The 21,367-nt window shown below is 35.8% G+C and overlaps 3 protein-coding genes across 27 annotated transcripts in view; 2 read left to right on the top strand and 1 right to left on the bottom strand.

Moving 5' to 3' along the window:
• LOC110833305 (uncharacterized) overlaps positions 1–8,389 on the top strand; it is a 78,800-nt gene extending 70,411 nt beyond the window's left edge. For 15 of the 16 annotated variants that reach the window (XM_087349254.1, XM_087349245.1, XM_087349252.1 and 12 more), the window contains one exon: positions 260–8,389. In XM_087349254.1, the coding sequence (XP_087205380.1) occupies positions 260–316 (57 nt within the window). In that variant the 3' untranslated portion in view covers positions 317–8,389. The remainder of the gene's footprint in view (positions 1–259) is intronic. The other variant, XR_002544176.2, reaches the window with a different exon arrangement.
• LOC110833304 (phytanoyl-CoA dioxygenase, peroxisomal) lies at positions 6,995–17,965 on the bottom strand. Of its 4 annotated transcripts, none has more exons than XM_022071211.2 (9): positions 17,667–17,965; positions 16,643–16,760; positions 15,814–15,977; positions 13,798–13,963; positions 11,472–11,573; positions 10,039–10,188; positions 9,589–9,723; positions 9,245–9,382; positions 6,995–8,721 (listed from the first exon to the last, which is right to left on the bottom strand). In XM_022071211.2, the coding sequence occupies exons 2-9, from the start codon at positions 16,724–16,726 to the stop codon at positions 8,668–8,670; spliced, it is 993 nt and encodes a 330-aa protein (XP_021926903.1). In that variant the 5' UTR covers positions 16,727–16,760; positions 17,667–17,965; the 3' UTR covers positions 6,995–8,667. The 4 variants fall into 4 exon arrangements, with proteins under 4 accessions (XP_021926903.1, XP_021926899.1, XP_021926905.1 ...); XM_022071207.2 differs by having other exon boundaries at positions 17,573–17,965; XM_022071213.2 differs by having other exon boundaries at positions 16,661–16,760; positions 17,667–17,963.
• A 534-nt stretch (positions 17,966–18,499) lies between these two features.
• LOC110833296 (G protein-coupled receptor 161B) overlaps positions 18,500–21,367 on the top strand; it is a 106,510-nt gene continuing 103,642 nt past the window's right edge. For 5 of the 7 annotated variants that reach the window (XM_087349264.1, XM_087349265.1, XM_022071172.2 and 2 more), the window contains exons 1-2: positions 18,500–18,652; positions 20,596–20,786. The gene's annotated coding sequence lies outside the window, so the exon portion shown is untranslated. The remainder of the gene's footprint in view (positions 18,653–20,595; positions 20,787–21,367) is intronic. The other 2 variants (XM_087349266.1, XM_022071174.2) reach the window with 1 other exon arrangement.

Here is a 21,367-nt window from a genome sequence, read left to right on the forward strand (position 1 = left end):
TTTGCAACCTTGTACAAGATCAGCCTGCTTTCTCCCCCCACCCAATAAATCATTTACTTAATTTTCCTGTGTTCTTCAATGGACTGGCACATATAATCTTTTCTGTTACATTCTTCCATTTGCAACAGGAATTCTAGGCAGTTCCAAACTAATTTTGAATTAATCTTGCCTGAGTCAAGTGCTTATAAAATTTTCTTAATCTTAGTGTACATTCATACTCATTAATGGGTTGAACATTGTATCTTACCATATGTTTTAGCTAGAGGATTGGAATACTGCACACCATACTGTGTGCTGTGCTGATCTGGATGGATGATATCTTCTGGATTCATACAAAGTCGCAAAGAATAAAAGTCAATAAATGGAGATTAGAATTGAATTGAAGTATACTTTTGAACAAGAGGACAGTTCTGTGAATTAAACAGTATTAAGATTAAAATATAAAGCAACCCATTGATAATTTTTAATAATCCTGTCATCTGTAAGCAACAATACATTGTGTGTGTGTGACCACAGCAAACAAAAGAGTTCAGCATTTCTTGTTTGTGACTAAGGGAAAAAGGTAAATCCATTATTACATTTCATTTTGTGTGTATTTAAAATATCTGTAACATCACTTAAGAGGTGGATAGATGAGATTTGAGGTTCTTATGGCTGTAAATATGCTGACGTTCATCTTCCAGATAGTAATATGGACTTTGGAAATGTTGACATCTACAAGTTCATGTAGCATTACTACCCAGAAGGTCAATGTTGATGGTTGATAGATGGTCTGCAGCTGTCAGTTCATTATATTAATAGAATTTAGGAAGGTTATTCACATTTTAAATGGAAGAAATTTGTATGTTGTGTGTTATTGGTTAACAGTGCAATGTTTAACGTGGTTAAATTGTGTTGTAGCATCAGTTATATTGCTGGAAGGTGATTAATTTTTGTGGTATTTCCAAATTAATCGTATGATGCAATAACTGTAGCTGAATTGTTAATGTTATTATTTCTTACATTATGAAGTTACCTTGTGTGTCTTCAGTATTGTTCCCAGGCCACTACAAGAAAGTGGCCTGGGAACAATACTGAAAAAAAATCAGGTTTTGGGTCATGACATTGTTGGCTAAATGTTCATCATCTCAAACTTTTGTGCAACCAGTAATTGCATTTTAGGTCCATTATGACTACCTCATGAGTTAGTATGTTGTTATAGCATTTTTTTTGTTAAAGTTCTGATTAAGTAAATATAATATTCACCACAAGACTATGTCTTGAGCAAAGGTTTTTGAGTACCTGGAATGCATGTTTCAGTGAATGAAGTGTTTCTGCATTGAATCTTTTAACTTATGTGTCAAGCATTTGAAAGTTTAAATTAATTTTTAAGATTACGGTACCTGAAAATCTTATTGTGCAGCATATTCATCCCTGTATATGAATTTTAAAAAATATGATTACAGTGAAACCTCGATGCATCGTTTTCGGCGGGGGTGGGAACTAAAAACGATGAATACGGGAAAACGATAGTTGCGGGAAAGCATTAAAAATTTAAAAAGAACAATGTTTCTCTTTCAAAGTTACTTCTTTTTACCAAAAAAAGTCTTTAATGTACAACTGGTTGTCGAAACTTTACGTTTTGGGCCAAACAGAGCCCTTTCCACGTTCAAAATGTTTTCCTCGTCACGTTCACTAATATTACGCGCATAAAAGAACGACTTCACTTTTGGCAATGCTTCGGCAAAACTCGGCACAGCTTCGGGCTCGCATTCGTCGTCTTCTCTTCCTCACCTCTCCCACCCCCTTCGCGGACAATAACAGGAAGAATGGAAATACTGTTACTGCCGAACTCAACCAAAGGTACCTGTAGAAGACACGAGAACCTGAAGAATGAAAAGTGCCGCCCGCCTTTCCTTTGTACTTGTAATAAAAGCATTTGTGAATAAATTCACACTGCACATGCCATCTGGCATCCCTGGAACGAAATATGAGTGCACCCTAATTAAACTCGTAAAATTTCTGACAGAATCTGTGCTGGTTGGGCGACATAACAGGTTACCACTACTGTGTATTCCAAAAACATTGTGCGTCTTTCGGTATTAATTTATCTGAAAACCCAGCATTTTGAATTCTAAAAACATCGCGTAAATTTCGTTATAATTTCTCAGAAACGATCATTACGGGAAAATTGTGGGCCGGGACTACGATATTTGAACGATCGATGCGATAAAACGATAGTTCGAGGAACGATAGAAGCGGGAAAATGTAACATTATTTTATATGGGATGTATCCGGGACCGAACAAAACGGACGATGCATCCGGGAAAACGATAGTTCCGGGAACGATGGATAGAGGTTTCACTATAATCACAAAATTTCTGTGTTAACAGTTATTCAGATATTTTCTGTTATCCCAAAATTCTCAGATTTTGTAACTTTGTTTAATTATGTGCCATTTTGCTATTGTTGCACGTGTTAATATTAGGACACCTGCTGTCACTGGTGACTGGGAGAATAATACAAATACTTTTATGTTACAGGTGACAATATAAAGTCCACTGTTGGTGTAAATGAGAAATTAAGAACAAAATGTAATGTTATAGAGTGGGTTATCCTGAGAAAGGTTAGAATAAGACTGAAATATACAGTCATAGTGACATGTTTGCCTTCCCATGAGAGTCCATCATGTATGTGTAATAAGAGTTTTTATGATAAGGCTGTGATTGTAACTATTAGGTCACTTAAAATATCTTTCTGAATGCTCATTTTAAAGCTTTCTGAAATCCAGTCAACAATTTGTGCATGACAAAGACAATTTCTGATACACAGAAGAGATTAGCCTATAGAATACTGTTTAATGATTAGGAATATTTTTAAGATTTCAGGGTTGTTGCAAATATGTTGCTTGTTTCATAATTTAGGTAATGTTTTTAATTTCATAATTTATAATAAGTACCTATATTTTTATTTTTAAAAGTGTGATATAGAAATGAAGTCCATTTTCATTAGTTTTGATTGCTTCAGTCAAAATTTATACTGTGCGTGGTAGGTAGGGACACAGATGCATACATCATATTCACAATAGATTTTCTAACCCTTTGCTGCAACATTTAAATTCATATATTTTGATAGCTAACCATTTGATTTAAATGGGCTTAGACCTTGTTTATAGAAGTTTCTATAAAGAGTTCATTTATGAAAACATTAATTTCTATTAACAGTTTCTTGCTCAAGGATACTGGGGAATTACCTGTTCAATGTGAAAAGTAAATGGATGAATTATTTAATAAAAGTAGTTAACCACCAATAACGTTTTATTTAGAATCTTACATTTGCATCTGCGAGCAACAGTTCATTATAGCCAGATGATCAGCATGTAAATACATTCACTATTAGAACAAGCCTTAGTTTTAAGAAGCAAAAGTTTCTTTTCATTGGAGGATCAAGAGCTGTTGCTAGTCTATGATTTACTACAATTCTTAATTTCTAACCTCAGAAACTTTGTTTCAGCATTGACATTTCTGTCTATAAATATTTATGGGGGTGGGGTGAATCATGATCCAGCCTTTTATAAGTTCAAATTTAAATTATGTTTACTGCAATAGTTCCTATTTTTGTGACACAAGACGTAGGGGATTAAATCTGCGTATCATGGGACTGCCTGCTGGTCATTAACAGTGGGGGTAAAGGCTATCTGTATATTAATTACATGGTCACCTGGATGAAACATAAGATGTGATTCATGGACAATAAGGTTAACCAATTAAGTATGACTATTGTTTAGTTAGAGATGGTTGAACCGATAATTCAACAGTATTTTATTGCATTTATTGAGTAATAAGATTTTTATTGTATATTATTCATTAGTTGCTCAGAATTACATGTAGTTTTGTTGCTTTCTGCACTGCTTCACTAATCAAGTTGCTCACAGGAATACTGAAGTGTTCAGCGTCCTCTAATGTTAAAAAAATTCTAACATTGCACGTGCCTGCAATGTTTCTGTGGCACCTGTACTCATACTATAATGTTTTATTTTATTTTCTTTGAAACTCCATATAGAAACAGTTTAGTACTATTGAAGGTATTGTCTTTTTAGTATGTTGGAAGCCTTAGAGTTTGTGTGAAGTTTTGTTCATTTTTCTTGTGGCATGGGAACTTAATCTTTAGAGAGTGATACTGAAATTGACTGAGCTTTTGTAGTGCCAGTTTTGTCTTTGTCCAGCAGCGTGAGAACATCAGTTGTGACTTTGTGGCAGGTAAGTTGTTCAAGGAGACTTTCACCATTAGATTTACTACTAATCCAGGTATTTGGAAAATGGAGGGGTGAATAATATGTAATATAAACGAGATTGTTTTGTAATTTTAACTTTTGTAGATGGTACTCATTCTAGTAAATTAAGATTCAGATCTTGGCTGATGTTAATAGTGATAATAATTTTAATTAAGACACAGGAACAGTAGAGTATCTACTTTGTAGATTTAAGATTCATTATCATCTTTAGTCTCTGGATCCTGGGTTGTAAACACACTATCTGTTTATCTATTTAATATACAGGTAGGTCATATACAATTATGTGCAGATAATTATTTTCTTTATAATTGGTTTAGATATAACATGTTTTTGAATCTTAGAACAGAAATGTAGGCCTGAATTTTTGTCATGCATGATGATAAAATTAGGTTAACTTCTTTAAATCACTGCAATTTTTTGAAGCATTTAAGTGAATTTTCATACCTCTCAGTTTTATTGTGACAAATGGCATGATTTTCACATGTTCATCTTCACACTCCATTATATTTAGGTTTTCTTCTCCAACTGTGAATATAAGCTTGTTGTGTTTCTTTGGTATTTATATGTTTTATTAAATATTTCTTATTTGATCTTTAGTTCCTGTTACAGATATTGTTTAGTTATTACTAGTGTAGTTATAAAATACTTGACACCATGGCTGTTGCTATCCATGAATGGATGATTTGTGTGCGTGCGCACATTTAGAATCCCTGGTTGCCTTTCTATTGTCTTTTTGTGATGTAGTATAGCAGTATTGTATGTCTGTGCATTTAATAAAACTAAAATTCACTAATATCTTCTGAATGGTTCAGGCACCCTTTGTGATGCAGAGGCAGACAGACATTGCTAATTGTACAAATTGTGGGTGTCAAAAAAATTTGCACATGAATTAAATCTCGATATAATCTTTCTTCATAATTATAATGCTTTATATTATGTGTATGAGGAGGTGAAGAAGTTTTCATATAAATGTATGGTCTAATGTATCATCAAATTGAAGTGTCATGCTACACTTCATTGTGTTCATTTCATCAGTTGGTTGCTAAAATTGTCATTAGCACCATGATGTACTAAAATTTCAAAATAATTGCATTCATTGATTGTATTTTCATGTATTCATTTTGTGTTTAAACTAGTACTGTAAAATATCTCACATTATGTACATCTTATATTTTGTACTTTTATATGTAAATTAAATTGAACGAAGTATTGTGCTAATAGTTTATTAAGTAAACTATGTCACATACATTGTAAAAGTGAAGTGAGTGTCCATTATTTGTCTGAACCAGTCATAACATTGAAGCAATATGGAGATTATAAAGTACCATGTATTTCTTTCATACTAGTTAGATGTGTTGTGTTGGCATCTTTATTCAAGAAACATATCCTCAACTATCATTCCTTAACCTGTCATGTATTTAGTCTAACATGTGTTCAGGAGGTTTTTATTTTGGGCTTTGGCTGGTCTACCAGTTATCCTGATATTTTGTGGTTCTTCTTAGTCTCTCCAGGCAAATGTTGAGATAGTACCTTGAAATGAAGTGCAACATCTCTTACCAAATCCTTACCTGCTCATTATTCAGATGATTTTTCATTCTCATTTGATACTATATATCAACCTTTGTGCGCGCACAATTGCATATCTCCTTTAATGTTTAAGGTATGGCCTTTACATACCATGAATGGCAAAATATCTTTAACATATTTTCCCATATATGAAATTTAATAAATTATCAACAGATAAATGCTGATTCCTTCCAAGGGACATTCCTTTGTGTGATGGAGGGACTGCATGCCCATATCAGGCTGAGATGTGCCATTGGGAGCACTCACCATTACTGGTCTGGCCCTATCATGAAAGTTGGAGCTGAGGAGCGGACAACTGCGAATGTGATAACACCATCAGATGGCTGTTAGTGATGGTTGGAAATGTTCTTGTAAACTTCAAAAGACCAATAAGCAAAATGATGGTGAGATGAAGATTTGAGGCTGATACAGGTATTTATGTTTCCTTAATGGCAAGCACAAGCCTTATAAAGCATAAAAATTCTTATTTTAGTATAAACTTTAGATCTCTGCCTGTGACTAATTTGTGGAATGATGTGACAGCCACTGAATCTTGGTCTTTCAGTATTGATTCTTGATACTTCATAACAAGCATGTAAAGCCAGAGTCAGTTTCACTGATGCAGTATTCACAAATTAGGATCTGGTGATTACTTGTGGTAGTATAATCTTAACAGTTTCTGTATGGGAGAAATGATGTTACCAATTTCAGAAGACACAGATACAGTGGTGTTTTTGTTCAAAAAAAAATGGAAAATTCAATATATTTCCTTCATTTGTCTGTGTGAGTTTTTCTTAATTTTGGAATTTATCTCAGTTTGAATCTTTTGAAGAAATTCAGAGAAATGTGATGTTAATACTCGAGGACTTCTAGAAAGTTATGTAGGTGTTTTTAGGCATGGTGATAACACTTCATAAAGGTGTGTAGTTATTATTTGTTATAAAATTAGTGTGGTAATTTGTGAGATGTTGACTGGTGTATACATGTGGACAGCAACACAGCTCATCATCACAAAGATGTCAAGCACATGACCACTTTGGAGGAGGACAAGGGCTGAGTGAGAAGAGGATTTCAAGAGTGGGGAAGGACTGAAACACAACAGGAGGTTTGTTGTAAGATGTCCTACCTTGATAGAAATATAATGGATAATGACAATTGACAAATTAAACATAAGTATAATTAAAATTTATGTTTTAGCACTAACCACAAAACAGGATGAAAATTAAAATGTGTATACCTATATGTACATGCTGGACATACAATGCCAGATGACATGATGAATATGAAAAATGAATTTGTAAGGCTGGCCTCCAAGGCACTGTCTGAATTTTCCTGCAGAGAATGAGGGAAACAACCTCCAGACTGAGATTTGAGGATCCATGTAGTGTGTGAGACCTGGCCACTGTTTTTGTTCCTGTACCAAGTTACTACTTTCATATTCTTTGCATCCTACTGTTTGTTATCTGATAAGCATTTGCAGAACCAGTGTCGCCTTTTCACAAAACTGAATTAGCTGAAATGCATTTTTGAAGGTAGTTACATACTGTATACAGAAATCATGTGGTTCCCATTATTTTTCATAGTGTGTTACATTTTTAATTCAGATGTGTCATTGAAAGGCAAAACCTAGCAAATAAGATGACCACTTTCCATGTCTTTTTCTTTAAATTTGACATGAATGTAGTCATTTTTTAATAATCATAAACCTAGTTAAGGCAGCCTCTGAGGTCAGCCTGTCTCTTTTTTTGGACAAAGTGCATCCCTGGGAAGGTTCTCAATTAATGTTAAAACTTTTGAGGGTTGTTATTACAATGGGCAACTCGAAGAAATTGGTCTGATGCAGACATAAGGAACAAAATTTATTAATGAATGTGGGGCTTTGCTTTCCTTCTCTAACTAAATTTCTTTCACAAAATTTCTGATGATTATTTTAAAGTTAACTTCATGTATTATGCACAGATACTAATTTTCTTTTCTACATTGCTTAAGAGTTTCTATAGTAAAATGCTACATTATTCTCATTTATATTATGCATATAATACAGAAGTAATATATTTCTAAAATAGAGTATTCAAAAGATGAATACAAGATGTATTTTTCTGAAATACTAATGGCATAACTAAAGGGTAACATTAACATATGCAATAAGTCTGTCAGTCAGTTCAGAAATTAGACACAAAAACTGTTTTCTCATGCTATATTAAAAATTCAAATATGACTGGCACTTGTTGAAAGTGGGTACTTTATATTCATATTCATGTAATCAGAAGTTCTAATTTTACAAGAAATGACTCAAATCTTTTATCACTGAAAAGTTTGTGATTCCTGGCATGTTTTTTATGAAATCATGTTTGCAATTACTGTCCGTAACTGAAGAGATTAACCATGGTTCATTCAGTTGGAGTCAGTTCCTACTAGTGGTGGAAGAGGAAACATGGCACTGACATAGGTTAATGGAATATCCAGACTAAGTTCTCTTTTTCTGTGGACCCTGTAGTAATTAGTATTAGGTATGTAGCAAAATGGTACTGTTACCAAACCCCCCCCAAAGATTATCATCATACTGTAAGACTTTCAGACGGTTGAATGCACAGTCAATTTGGACAGTTTGCTATCATTAATATGGATTAAGGTGGCATGTGTATTACTACAACAGGAATGGTGTCAGATGCAGTGACCCTTCTTATCAATGCTTCCATTATTACCATGATGGTTTCCCTTTTGCACAACCGCTATGCTGTCTTACTCATTGTCAATGGTAATGGTCTTAGTTAAAACACTGGATCCTTTATACTGCTGTTAACCAATGACATTGATTCCTGGAAATGTTACAGTGACAGTTCCTTTCCTCTTGCCAGTCGGCTCCTGTACTTCCATACGGACTGAAAAATAATTTACGAAGAAATAAGACAGATGAAGATTTCTGTTTTCTGGGTTGTTGCGCTGTGTAGTCTGGTCGATGTTAACCAACGTTTCAGAGGTCATACTGCCTCCGTCATCAGGACCCTGATGGAAGCAGTATGACCTCTGAAACGTTGGTTAACATCGACCAGACTACACAGCGCAACAACCCAGAAGACAGAAATCTTCATATTCACCGCTGTGAAAACCTCAAATCTTAAATAAGACAGATGTAAACATATTACAAACAGTACACTTTGTTTCTGTGTGTTACTAAGAAGGAATAAATCCCAGACACAACATGAAGTGAGATCTGAAAGATAAAGTGGGTGAAATGAAGTCTTACAAGTGATGTGTTGTGCTTGGATTACAATAAATGACACAACTGAGAGATGTAGGGAAGTGGCTGTGACCTGTCTGTAAGGCCATCATGGCATTAGCTTGCTCAAGCGTGTGTCTGTGCATATGTCAAAACATATCTATACAACCAGCGAGTTGACACACCTGGAAGTCAAAAGGAAGTCCCCTGCGAGATGCCATATCCTCAACCTCTTTGGCAATATTCTGCTGTGTTGTCCCTTCCACATCAATATAGTAGCATTCTGAAGCTGCATAATGGCAAGAGATGGCTTTGCGGAAACCCTGTTAACAATAATACAGCAAGCGCTGATTAAACATCATCTGTATCATAAGTTTGTATCTTAAATCACGTATCTGCGTGAGTACAAAACAAAGTACATCCCTAGAACTGCATATTAAGATGAATGCTGGCATGTACAAACATAAATTTCTTAAACATGAACATATTTAAGTTCTAATTTATGTGTTGGCAGCTTATAATACTTTACTTTTGTCTTGTTGATGCCAGAGCCATGTACAAGAATGGGATGGAAGAATACAGTATCTCCCTTTTCCATTTCAAGTGATACCAAAGGCTGATTTTCAAATCCTTCGACCCGATGGAAAGCCTTGTTAATGGTATGCTGGAATACAAACATGTTATCGCTAATTGATTTTCATAACATAACTAGCTAGACCTACCCAACTTCTTCAGGACATATAAAAAAAAAGATTTGATGACGATTTAACTAAATAAATGGAAAAATAATTTATGCATATGCAGTGTCATCTCTGCAATAATGCATTTGAATCTGTAACAAATAAACATCACGGCAAATGAGGTAAGCCTTTGGAAAATGTTTACTCCAAACTAATACACCTTTCCATTTTTGTTAATATATTATGATACATTCTGGAAAGCAATTTCATGTGAGGCTAACAGTTTTATAGTGACTCACATTCCACTTTGGATAGTCATGTGACTGAAGTTCTCCCTTATGGGTTCCAGGAATAACAACTAAACAACCATTATTTTCATTCACACTCTCCATTGCAGTCCATGCAGCCACGATGCGATCAGCAGGTCTGAATGGAAAGTAGTGTAGATCCTGCAACGAAAACTGTATTGTAATTTAATCTAAATACAATTGTTTAGACACACCTCTGCACAGATATAACGTGCACTTCTACCAGTCGGTGGAATGACCCGTTCTTCAAGTGCCTGAGCACTGCGGGTCCCAACTTTTTGTTGGCTTGATCTATGGACATTTCGTAGGACTCCATGGACGAGGTATCGGCCCATCGCAAGGCCTCTACCTGTACACAGGACCGCACAACGCGGACAAACATCCATGGCTTGAGTGGAATTCGAACCCATGGTCCCAGCAACCAAGCGTCACAAGTCCCGTGCCTCAGACCAAGTGGCCACTATTACACCCCTATTACAATGGTAATATGAATGAAAATACTGACAATAACTTTTTTGCTTGTAAACAAAAGGTTTCTGGACTGCATATACTTTACAGACAAATGACAATTACATATTTTCTTTTGAATGTCACAGTCTGTACATTTCAGTATCCATTGCCAGTTGCTATTGGTACAAGTTCCACAGAAATTTTTAAATGTACAGTTGGGTAATTTACATCTGCACAGTTTTAATGTGTACTTGTGTAAATACAGCATGTGTGTTAGAGAAAAAAGAAACGTGCAGATTTAAACTTTCATGTGGTCTTCACACGATTACTAATCTGCTATGCTAACAAATGGTCTGACACTAGATATGTCCAAGTAAAGTGTAATGTTTACCTCCGTTTTGCTGTTGAACACAGCTGATAAGTCATTAATTCACATTTTTCTTTAAATGAGTCAGTGGTGTCTTTACTCAATAGACATCTGGCACAAAAAAAAAGTTCTGTGATGCAATGAGACATTAAAATGCAAGGACTTTGTTTCACAGCAAAGCATGCTATGGAGTGTGTTGGTCATCATGAAGAGACGAGGAAACAGAAAGGAGTAGTTCAGGAAAAGAATTGAAGGGTCTAGTTTAAAAATGAAATGGCCCAGTTCTGTCCAAAATTTGGTTTCACACATTTTCATACATAAAGAATATCACCCATTGTATTGGTGGCTCATATACACTGTTATAGTGAAAATGAAATTGTGCCATGTTAGAATTTTAAACAAGAATCTGGTTATTATAGTTGTTGTCTTCCAAAGGTCTGTTAAAGTAGAATTACATTCTTTTTGTACTGGACCCTTGAATTGTGTGTACAAATTTCATCTGGAGAAGTAATAAAATTATATTTCCTTAAAATCTTCCATTGATAAGTGGGACTGTCTTATATCCAGTCTTCTCTTATAGTTGGGTAAATGCAGTAGTTTCTGGTACCTGATGCAGTGGGTGTATTCCAGAATATGGAGGCTTGTTGATAAGCATAGAATGCATTGCTTTGATGTTGGGACCTGTGAAACACTCCACATAATCCAGAACCTGGCAACACAAAATATTGTAACTACATATAAGAGCATGAACTTCCAATTCTAGTTACCTGTTCAAAAGACATCTGGTGGATCAACAAATCTAACAGTTGCTTAAACACTAAAATTATGTAGTTGACTGTAACAGAAGTAATTTAGCATTGGTCATATCATGATTCTGTAAAAATCTGTCAATGGTTGGACATTACACCATACTAATGTTGAATATTGCCTCTTTGCAATATATTTATACCTTGGAGAGTAAGAATAATGTTATGACTGTATGTCAGATATGGATAATTTTTGGTCTACATGTTTTTCATGTTTAAGATCACATTTAATATTACGAGGCTCGTCCACAAAGTAAGTTTCCCTGGGGCCGTTTACAGAAACAAAACACAATTTCATGTAAACATTTATTGCAACAGATACAGCAAGTGTCCAGCTATTTTTCAACATATTCGCCACCGGAATTGAGACATTTGTCATACCGTGGGACCAACTTTTGAATACCTGTGTCGTAGAAGTCTGCCGCCTGGGATTGGAACCACTGTGTGACAACCATCTCCGCCTCTCTGTCATTCTCAAAACGCTGACGCTGACCGGACAGGAATTTCTTGAGGTGTAGGAAAAGATGGAAATCACTGGGAGCGAGGTCCGGGCTGTAGGGTGAATGATTAAACACCTCCCAGCTGAACTCCTGCAGGAGACTTGCTGTCCGTCGAGCTGTGTGCGGCCTAGCGTTATCACTGACCGCACTTCACAGTCGGCGGGAGCTGGAATAAGAACCTCCATCTTCAACAGCTGCAACGATGCTACTGTGAGAACGCGGGAAGTGCCGTTAGTGCATGCGCCATGCTACGTCATTGCTCTATCACGTACACACAGTCGCTTCGCGCAATATAAGGTTTTCTAGCTGTGGGACGAGTGGGAAACTTACTTTGTGGACGCACCTCGTACATGTTTCAGACAAGACAGTATTGGCTATTGGTGCATTGTTTCCTTACACACACAAGACCTTAACAGCAAACTAAAAAGTGAGGGAATGAAAAAGATAGTCAAAGTTTGGACGTTTCTGATGATAGTGTGCAAAATTGTTCTTTTGGACTTTGTTAGTCATCTAAGTTATAATAGAAACAAACTACAATGTGTCAAAAGCCAGTCTCTGCTTCTGTCTTTAGGTAAAACAGAGGGGAAGTAGGACAGAAATCCTATCTGTTGGGCTCCCTGGTTGAGTTAGCCTCAGACCTACACCAGGCATGAGGCTAGAATGCAGCTTCCAAAACTTTGTAGTTTTTGTTATTTTATAATTCAAATGATTAATAAAGTCCAAAAGAACAATTTTACGTATTGAAAACAAAACTGTATCTCACTTTTCTTTATTACTTGTCCCATTAGTCTGCTGCATTGTAAATTCTGCATCAACCAACTCCATGGAACAGAGAATTACCTGAAGAGCTAACAGTCTCTCAGTTAATAAGAAAATGCCCAACATTTAATGAAACTTGACCCTAGTTCTTATCCTGAGCCCAATGAATCCAGTTCATTCCCTCCTACTGTTTCATAATGTCCAATTTTAACATTGTTGTGGTATCCACCCAAATGTCTTCCAAGCTGTCTGTTTCAGGTTTTCAGACTCAAATTTTGAATGCATTCTTAGGTACCCATGTATGCTATATTCCTTGTCCCCAGAGTATAAATTATAAAGCTTGTCATGCAATTTTCTCCTGTTTTTTTGTCACATTATACTTCCTGGATCCAAATATTTTCCTCAGCACCCTGTTCTCAAACACACTCAATCTTCATTCTTGCTTTAATGTGAAAGACCAAATTTTACACTCATTTATATAATAGCTTCTACAAAGTTAGGCCCTTACAAGGGTTAGGGCAAAGAATGGTGAAGACAAGTGGAACTTTATGCCTTGTCCTCAGACAGAGCTCAACACTGGATACAATCCTAAGTCAGTTCCAACTACCTTCCATCCTCACAACTAATTCTTCCAGATCCAGCTTAGTATTATCATCCCATCACTTTCTTGGTCTTCCATACTGGAAAAGCTTTCCTCTCAAAATGTATATTAGCACTTCTTACCTCCCTCAGTGAACACAAATGAGCATCTGACTGTAATGCTCTACACTTCATTACCCTGGCAGTAGGCAACCTGTATAAATTAACTTCTTGTTACATAACATCATAGGAAATATCAGTCTCATGCAAGGTTAATTCTTTAACATACCTTTGGGTGTAGAATATACTTGGACAGAACTTCTTCCCAAACAATATCTTGCAGCTTGTAATATAAATATTCACCTGTTGCATTTGTGTCTTTCAGTGAAATATCCTTCATCAGGGTCATGTTTCCTCGTGGTACACGACCTTCACAGACATCTACAAACCTCTTACTGGAAGAAAAACATGCTCACAAGAATTTACTTCCTTTTAATGTAATACTGTAACAAGAGAATGTGGCACAGTAAGTAAAAGTAATTGAATTCCCACTTTTGTGCACCTGGTAGTTCAAGTCCCACTGGCATAGAACAAATTTAATACCATAAAATCTGCAAAAGAATGATTGTTTACACTAGGGGTTCTCAGCTTTTTTCAGACCTAGGCCCATTCATCTTCATCTATTACAGTGGTATTCAACCTTTTTTTGTTCGCGTACCCCCAGATATAATTTCTCTTCAACTTTGTACCCCCAAAGTTGTTGGTGTATAATTCAAGTTATACATAGTATATAATCTACATCTAAAATAAATTAAATAATTACATTGCTGATTATTCAGTGTCTATCATAAAATAATATTTTTTTTTAAATTTCACGTACCCCTAAGATGTCTTCGCGTACCCCCGGGGGTTCGCATACCCCCGGGGGTTCGCATACCCCAGGTTGAATACCACTGATCTATTACATTCCATGGTCCATAAGTTAGTCAGATGACAATAGGATAGGCCCATATTGACCCTTATCAACTAACAGGCCACAAGGTTATAAATGAGGTCTACTGGTATTCCATGACAGTTTATTTAAAACGCTACTAATTTGAGGTAGGTATGCTTCTTAGGATATTAAATTTATCTTGTACTTTTCAGAATTCAAGAGAACTTGTCAATGATGAAGACAGGAGAGGACAACTGACCACAAAATTTAATTTGGAAAACATTGTGTATGTGGGAACCATGATCAAGGATCTTTCACAGATAAATGTATAAGGACACTCAGGTGAAATCAGATATTATTTAGCTACTTGTTTCTGTCATCTTTCACAGTCAGCCCCTTGTAAGGAATGAACTGTGTAGATAGAAAGCCAGCAACCTGGTAGAGAAGACTCAAAAACAAACAAGTGAAATGCTTTAACAATTTGAGAATTGTGTCTCTCACCCACTTTCTGACACTTATGGACAACAAGACACATCAATATGATCTTTGCTGATGACAGTCCCCCACACAAATGTTTCAGGATCAAGAAATGCTAGAAGGAAATTATGGTGGCTTCTTACTCCAAAACAAGTGTTCATGTGGGTACTTTGATAGTCAAAGCATGTTTAGTCTGTCTAGAAAATGGTGCACAACAGTTTTCCCAGCATAAGTGACTGAGAAGCTTAAAAATATGCAGCTTTCCTGCAAAATACTTTAGTAAAGCTACTCACCCATGGAACTTATTCCAGACTGGCATCATGAGATCTCTGTTTCTAACACTGAAGGATTGCCTTCAAGATCATCAGTTTTCAAGCCTCAAAGACTATAGATACTATGAACAGGCAGCTGTAGCAGTACCATAAATTGAGAAAATTCTACTTCTTGAATTGGCTCAGAATGGTGGAACACAGCACATAGTGAGGGGATGAATGCAATGAAAAAATGTAATGAACATTAAATTAGTTTAGGTTTCACTATGTGGTGTTGGGTTAAGTTAGTTTGGATTGGGTTAGCAAAGGTTAGATAGGTTTTTTGAGGTTAGGTTACATATGGTTAGATTAAGTGAGGCAAGTGAGACAAACAATTGGAGCTAATTAGTTAGGGTTAGAATATACTGGGTTGGAAAATGTATTGGGGTGGGGGGTGATATAATACTTCTAAATGTGCGTGGCTAAGAATGCATGACAAATTTTTGTGTATTCCAGTATGAAGTATATTCTCCAGGCTTGTTTTTACTGGAATCATGCCTGTAAGGGCAATGAACATGTGCAACTGAGAAGTGTTTCAGGTTTATGTTATCATGATTAAAGTAAGGATATAGGAATTCATTACCATAATTCTTCTATTAGTTTTTCCTCAACTAGACGTGGTATCACAATGTAACCATTTTCTTCATAGAACTTCCTCTGGCTAGAGCTGAGGAGTGGGTTGTTTGTGGTGTACCTAAAATGTTCTGTAGGCAAGTGTTCTGCTAGTGCTCCAGTTTCAATAAGTCTCTAGTTCGAAGTTAAAGAAATGATTATTAAGAAATGCAGTGTGTTTTGTTCAATGTTCTAATAAATAAAACATGGCCACTCATTGTGGCATGATAGTTGTTCTTTTAAGCCACCATAAAGTAACTCTCTTTAATCCTGCTAATTATTTTCTCAAATGGAATAGGTCTGTGCCAAGTTTCATGTTCCAGTTTTATGCCAAACAGTTTAGCATTGTGAAATACTATGGTTTGTCAGTAGCATGGATCTAAATTTTTATGCAGTCAGAGCTGTCTTTATGGCAGGGGGCAAGCTGAATGGCTACTCCAGGTCCCACACATTAACATTATGATGTATGAAATATTTCATGCACAGTGTAAAATGCCCAAGAAATGAAAATATAACATTGGCATGTTACTTTCATTGTAATCTAAGAATGAAGATAAGAGTATACTAATAAATATACAGCTTGGCACCAGTGATATTAGACTTGACATCTTTGCTTGTACAAATCTTAGAGGGGCCTACATAGACTGGTTTGTTCTGAGCCCGACACCTCTCTAGGGGCAACTTTGTATGCAGTCTTGCAGGAAATGAACACAAAATGGACAAATCCTGTTACTGCTGTTTATGTGAATTGCTCACATTGTATGGTTTTGATAGACTGTTTGTGTACAAATTTCACTCACTATTTTCTTGAAGGATACAGGAGCAAATATGGCGTTCCTGCCATGAATATGGTGAAAAATAATCTTCATCCTATCTGATGCCATTTTTACTGTGCGTCCAAAAAAAATTAGTTGATTTCTACAAAAGAAACAAGTACAGAGCTTTCCCAATGTCATGAGGGACATTCATGTACAACTTCATTAAGTGCATATCTTAATCTTTAGAAATCTACATTCGTGGAAATAATGCACAGATATAATTTGTAAAATTGTCCAAATGTATATAATTCCTGATGGACTCGTTATTAATGGCATTTAAGTGACAGCAGCTTCATAATTTCTTCCTAGAACTCAGACATCAAAGCAGGAAGGATGGTGTTACAGTTTAAAATTACATTCACCCTCAAGAAAGGCCCAATTTAGAAGCACTGGGACACCTAGGCTCTGTCATGCTTGACAAACTTAAGACAAATAAAAAAAATAACTATTTTTTAGGGATGCGAAATAAACGGATCACAATAACAATGGTAAAAGTTTAAACATTTTAATTAGTGCGATTTACTTGTTATTTTACTTTTTTTCATTTTATAGTAACACAAGAGTAGCTGAACGATTTAATGTATTGTAATTACAATAAAATATTGTCAAATACGTGTTTGGTACTGTAATTTCGACTATCATAACACAATTTATTTCGTAGTTCTTCGTCAATGTTTAGCTAAACTAGTCTCTGAATAATGGCTATCTATGCATGATTTAAAGCTGTCACGGCGACTAACAATAAGAGTCTTCTTTGGCTATCAGCCGTGTCAGTTGGTTAAATATTACAGACGTTTCACAGGTCACCTTTGTCACTTGAAATTTCAAGACTCAGAACAGCTTTCCACATAACGGAGTACAGCAACACCGAACAATTCAAGGAAACTGTAATTAATAAGATGTGTGATATACCTGTTGAAAGTGTTTTAATTTGTACCACAGTACACTTAACCACCAAAAAACATATGGTTAACTTTCTTTGAAGAAGCACCACTTTGTTACCTACACGAGATAAAACCGATGACTGGCATAGTATTTCTGAGACTACTTGTTATACGCAATGCATGTGTTTATAAAAAATGCTGAATCATATTTAATCTTATTGCATACACAACACATGTTTATGACCATCATATAAGGTTGAAACGGAAGATAATATATAACGTAACTGGTTAGTTCTAAAAGTAGTTTGTTTTTGCTGCTATTGCACTGTCAATAGACATAAAAAATCTTTGCGCACTTCAACTTCTTCTTAATGTGACAAACATCACGTCTGCAACGAACTTTCAGTTCCAGCTGATGTAGCTCGGTCTGCCACCTTTAGTTACTTAAAAGTACTAACAGCAGTTGTTGGTTACGTAGTTTCTGTCGGCATTCTGTACAAAGCGTTTTGGTGATGCAGTAATCACTAAGCAACCAAAATACCAACACTTGCTAATTATGTAGATGGAATAATTATCACTATTTTATAATATTGATTACATGCTGTGTATATACCTGCAACAAATAGCAGAAAGCTATGTTCATCACAAATCAACATTAGATTCCTTAATTGTCGTACGAAATTAATTACAGTCATTGATAAAATTGTGAAAACCATATAATTTGTCGTGAATAGAATCGTCTCCATCTGCCTTCTTTTTGAGTTTGTCATATAGAGTCAAATATCCTCTTTTGAAGGATGTAAACAAAGAAAAGTACGCAGGGGAGTCTAGCCTAGCCTAAAATGACACAGATGACTAAAATGATACGCCTGTTTTTCTGATAATTGTTTCTTGAATGATTTTAAATTTCGTGCCGTTAGGATAGTCATGTTGGTACTCAACTCCAGTGGAATATGGCGTGTTGGGAAAGAGCGGTTTTCAAGCTTTGTGGACAAAAGTATGTTTACTGGCGTTTCACTTATGATTATCCAGTGTCAGTTTATCAGCGTAGATAACCTAAAATTTGTGAACAGTTTGTTGAAACAATTATTCAGCGAAGATGTTACAAGTAAGTCATGCATAATATTAATTGGTTGGAACAGTGTTACTTGTGTTTTTTAGATTATGGTGTGGAAAACAAGGGCAGCCAACTTCGGGTTAAATGAGAAACCAGGTTCGAATGTGACCTCAGTACACAGACCTAATATCACAGAGTATTTTCATTTTCAGTCGACATGTTTATTTGCTAATGTTCGAATTACTGCTTTCAAAATATGTTATGAAGAAGTTAACTTTTACTATATTTTGAACTTGTTTGAATAAGTATTTTCTTGTTATTAACAGGAATGTTCTGTTATATTGCTCTGTGCCTAATATAGTGATAATCAAGATAAAATTACGTGTTCTGTAAAGTGTATTGTTAAACATAATAGTAGGTTCTGAAGAGTAATTTATAGGACATTGGTGCTACACCAGTATAAGCTAGGTAGCCGGGTCTCCGGTCCTAGATTTGAACACGTTTTGAAAGTAATGGATTATTACGTACTGCAGTGCGACATTCGGTTGTTTCAAGGTAGGGTCAAATGGCGGGCTTTAGTGATGACAATAATGAACATTCGGGTTCTATAACAGCAGGAAATTAATTGCGGACATAATAAAAATCTGACCCAGCCATTGACGTTTATCACATTGTGTCGACCTCGTGTATATAGGATATGATGGGACCATTACAGAAAGAATTTTATATGATCCTTGTTCTCGTTTCCAGTATTGGAAGACATTGACGCGGTTGTACATTTCGTTATAGTATATAAACTACAATTATGCCCTGAAATCTGCGGAACTTATTTGCTTTCCCATGACAGTCTTGTAAATTAAGACAAAAGCTTGAATAATTTATGTTAGGACTGACAACATAGTTCTAATATTATCTTCAGCATAAAGGGACTCACCAGTTTTCTCACAGGTTTATTATATTCTTGCTTCGTTTCTTCCTGATCGTCTGAATAATTATGTATTTCTTATTGAAAACCGTGGCCCCTGAAATCAGCGCAGGTCCAATACAGTGTGTACCATTTAATACGCAATCCAACAATAATCGACGTCTATGGTATAAGAATGAAGTCAGAAGCAGGTCCACCCCCATGGAATAGACTCTCCCGACCTCCCCCGTGACACTCGAGCCAAATGCACCCTTGTTACTAGGCCGCTGCTCACGCCAGGTGCGTATATGTCAGGGTTGGGTATAACCTAAGAAATGGTTGTCAGTGATCCAGTCAGTTCTGGGTTTTTATCTGGTTTGACCTACCAGAAAACATTTTTATCTATTTCAAGATTTGAAGCAAAATCTGGGGGGGGGGGGGGGTGATATGGAAACATCCATTCTAAGTCAGGATAGTGTCTCTGTTCCGAGGTCTAAACTCCGAACACGAGGATTAAAAAGTAAAAACATTAACCATAACCCCCAATGTTTATTAAACATCCATCATCTTCACCTCATTCAGGCTGAGAGACCAATTTTAAAATAAACCGGTACACATCTAGGTCGAACGACACTTTCCGAAAACTTTCTGGCTGAAAAGTCAGTCGGCGATTCACTTCTTTGTCTGTTTTGTTGAAACTGTAGACGAAGTCCAATGAAAATACTGCCATAGTTTATAAATTAGGTGAGCCGAGACGAGAAGCTAGAGCGGTGATATGGATGGGTTTAAAAACAAATTCTCTGGCAAGAACTTCCGCCATGATTTATAACAACGCTTTGCAATCAACAAACAATTTCAGAAGTGACAAAAATGTAATAAGCGAAGTACCAAAAAAGAAACTTACAACTAAAGAAAGTGAAAACTTTTTAAGTCTTAGAATTTTTCATTGGGAATTTCAGGCTGTTGTACAGTTTTATGGTGTGTTCACCAATGAAGTTGAACGCAGCTGCCAATTCCCGGCTTCCGGCAGGAACCGCTGTAATATAAGTAAATTGAATTCATTCTTTTTATGAAGCCATTCTCTTATCAGGAAAACCTTGTAGCTCTTGACTGTGAGTCATGCACTTTCAACCAGCAGCCGGCAAATGACCTTGTACTGTCCATTCTCCTGGCTAGCCTGCTGAGCCATTTGGTACTTGCTGTCAATGTTTGGTCTTCTGGGATCCTGCACGTACGACAAAGACGTAGTAGTTGCCTGCAGGCAGTGGTTCGAATCAGAAGGTACTACTATTAATAACAACCGGCATTGCTTTAAATTCGTAAATAAGGCCACTGTTTTGATTGAATGCTAATAGATTGTTTAATGTAGTCCATATGTAAAACTTTTTTCTTCTGGAAAATAATTGAATATAAACATAAAACAAAACCAATGTTTCTAAGGTTCTTTAAGAAATGAAGAACAACATTTCGTAATAAATGTGAAGTCATTAGCTTCAGCGATAAACGTAAAAGTAAAGGGGAGTGCTAGACATCCCAAATAGCCCCATTTGCATATCTGTGTTATACATAAAAACTTATACATTGATAAACTATTAATAATATATTAACATCACACCGTGAAAAGTTGTTAGTTTCAAAATATGGAGTACATGTACAGTAAATCGTCTACGTTTATTAGCGATAACTGGAATTGACTTTATTCCAAATCTCGACTCGTTTTTGCGAATAACAACATGGCTTATCAATACTTTATATATATATATATATATATATATATATATATATGATAAAGGAGCCATATTGTTAGTAATATCTGAACTTTGGCATTGTCAAGATTATATTTCTTTAGCGGACCGTGTGTT

This window comes from Zootermopsis nevadensis, unplaced genomic scaffold (genome assembly GCF_977971745.1).
Source record: "Zootermopsis nevadensis isolate Lab colony 2312 unplaced genomic scaffold, Znev_1.0 Znev_ptg000015l, whole genome shotgun sequence".
In the NCBI taxonomy this organism is placed as follows: Eukaryota; Metazoa; Arthropoda; class Insecta; order Blattodea; family Termopsidae; genus Zootermopsis; species Zootermopsis nevadensis.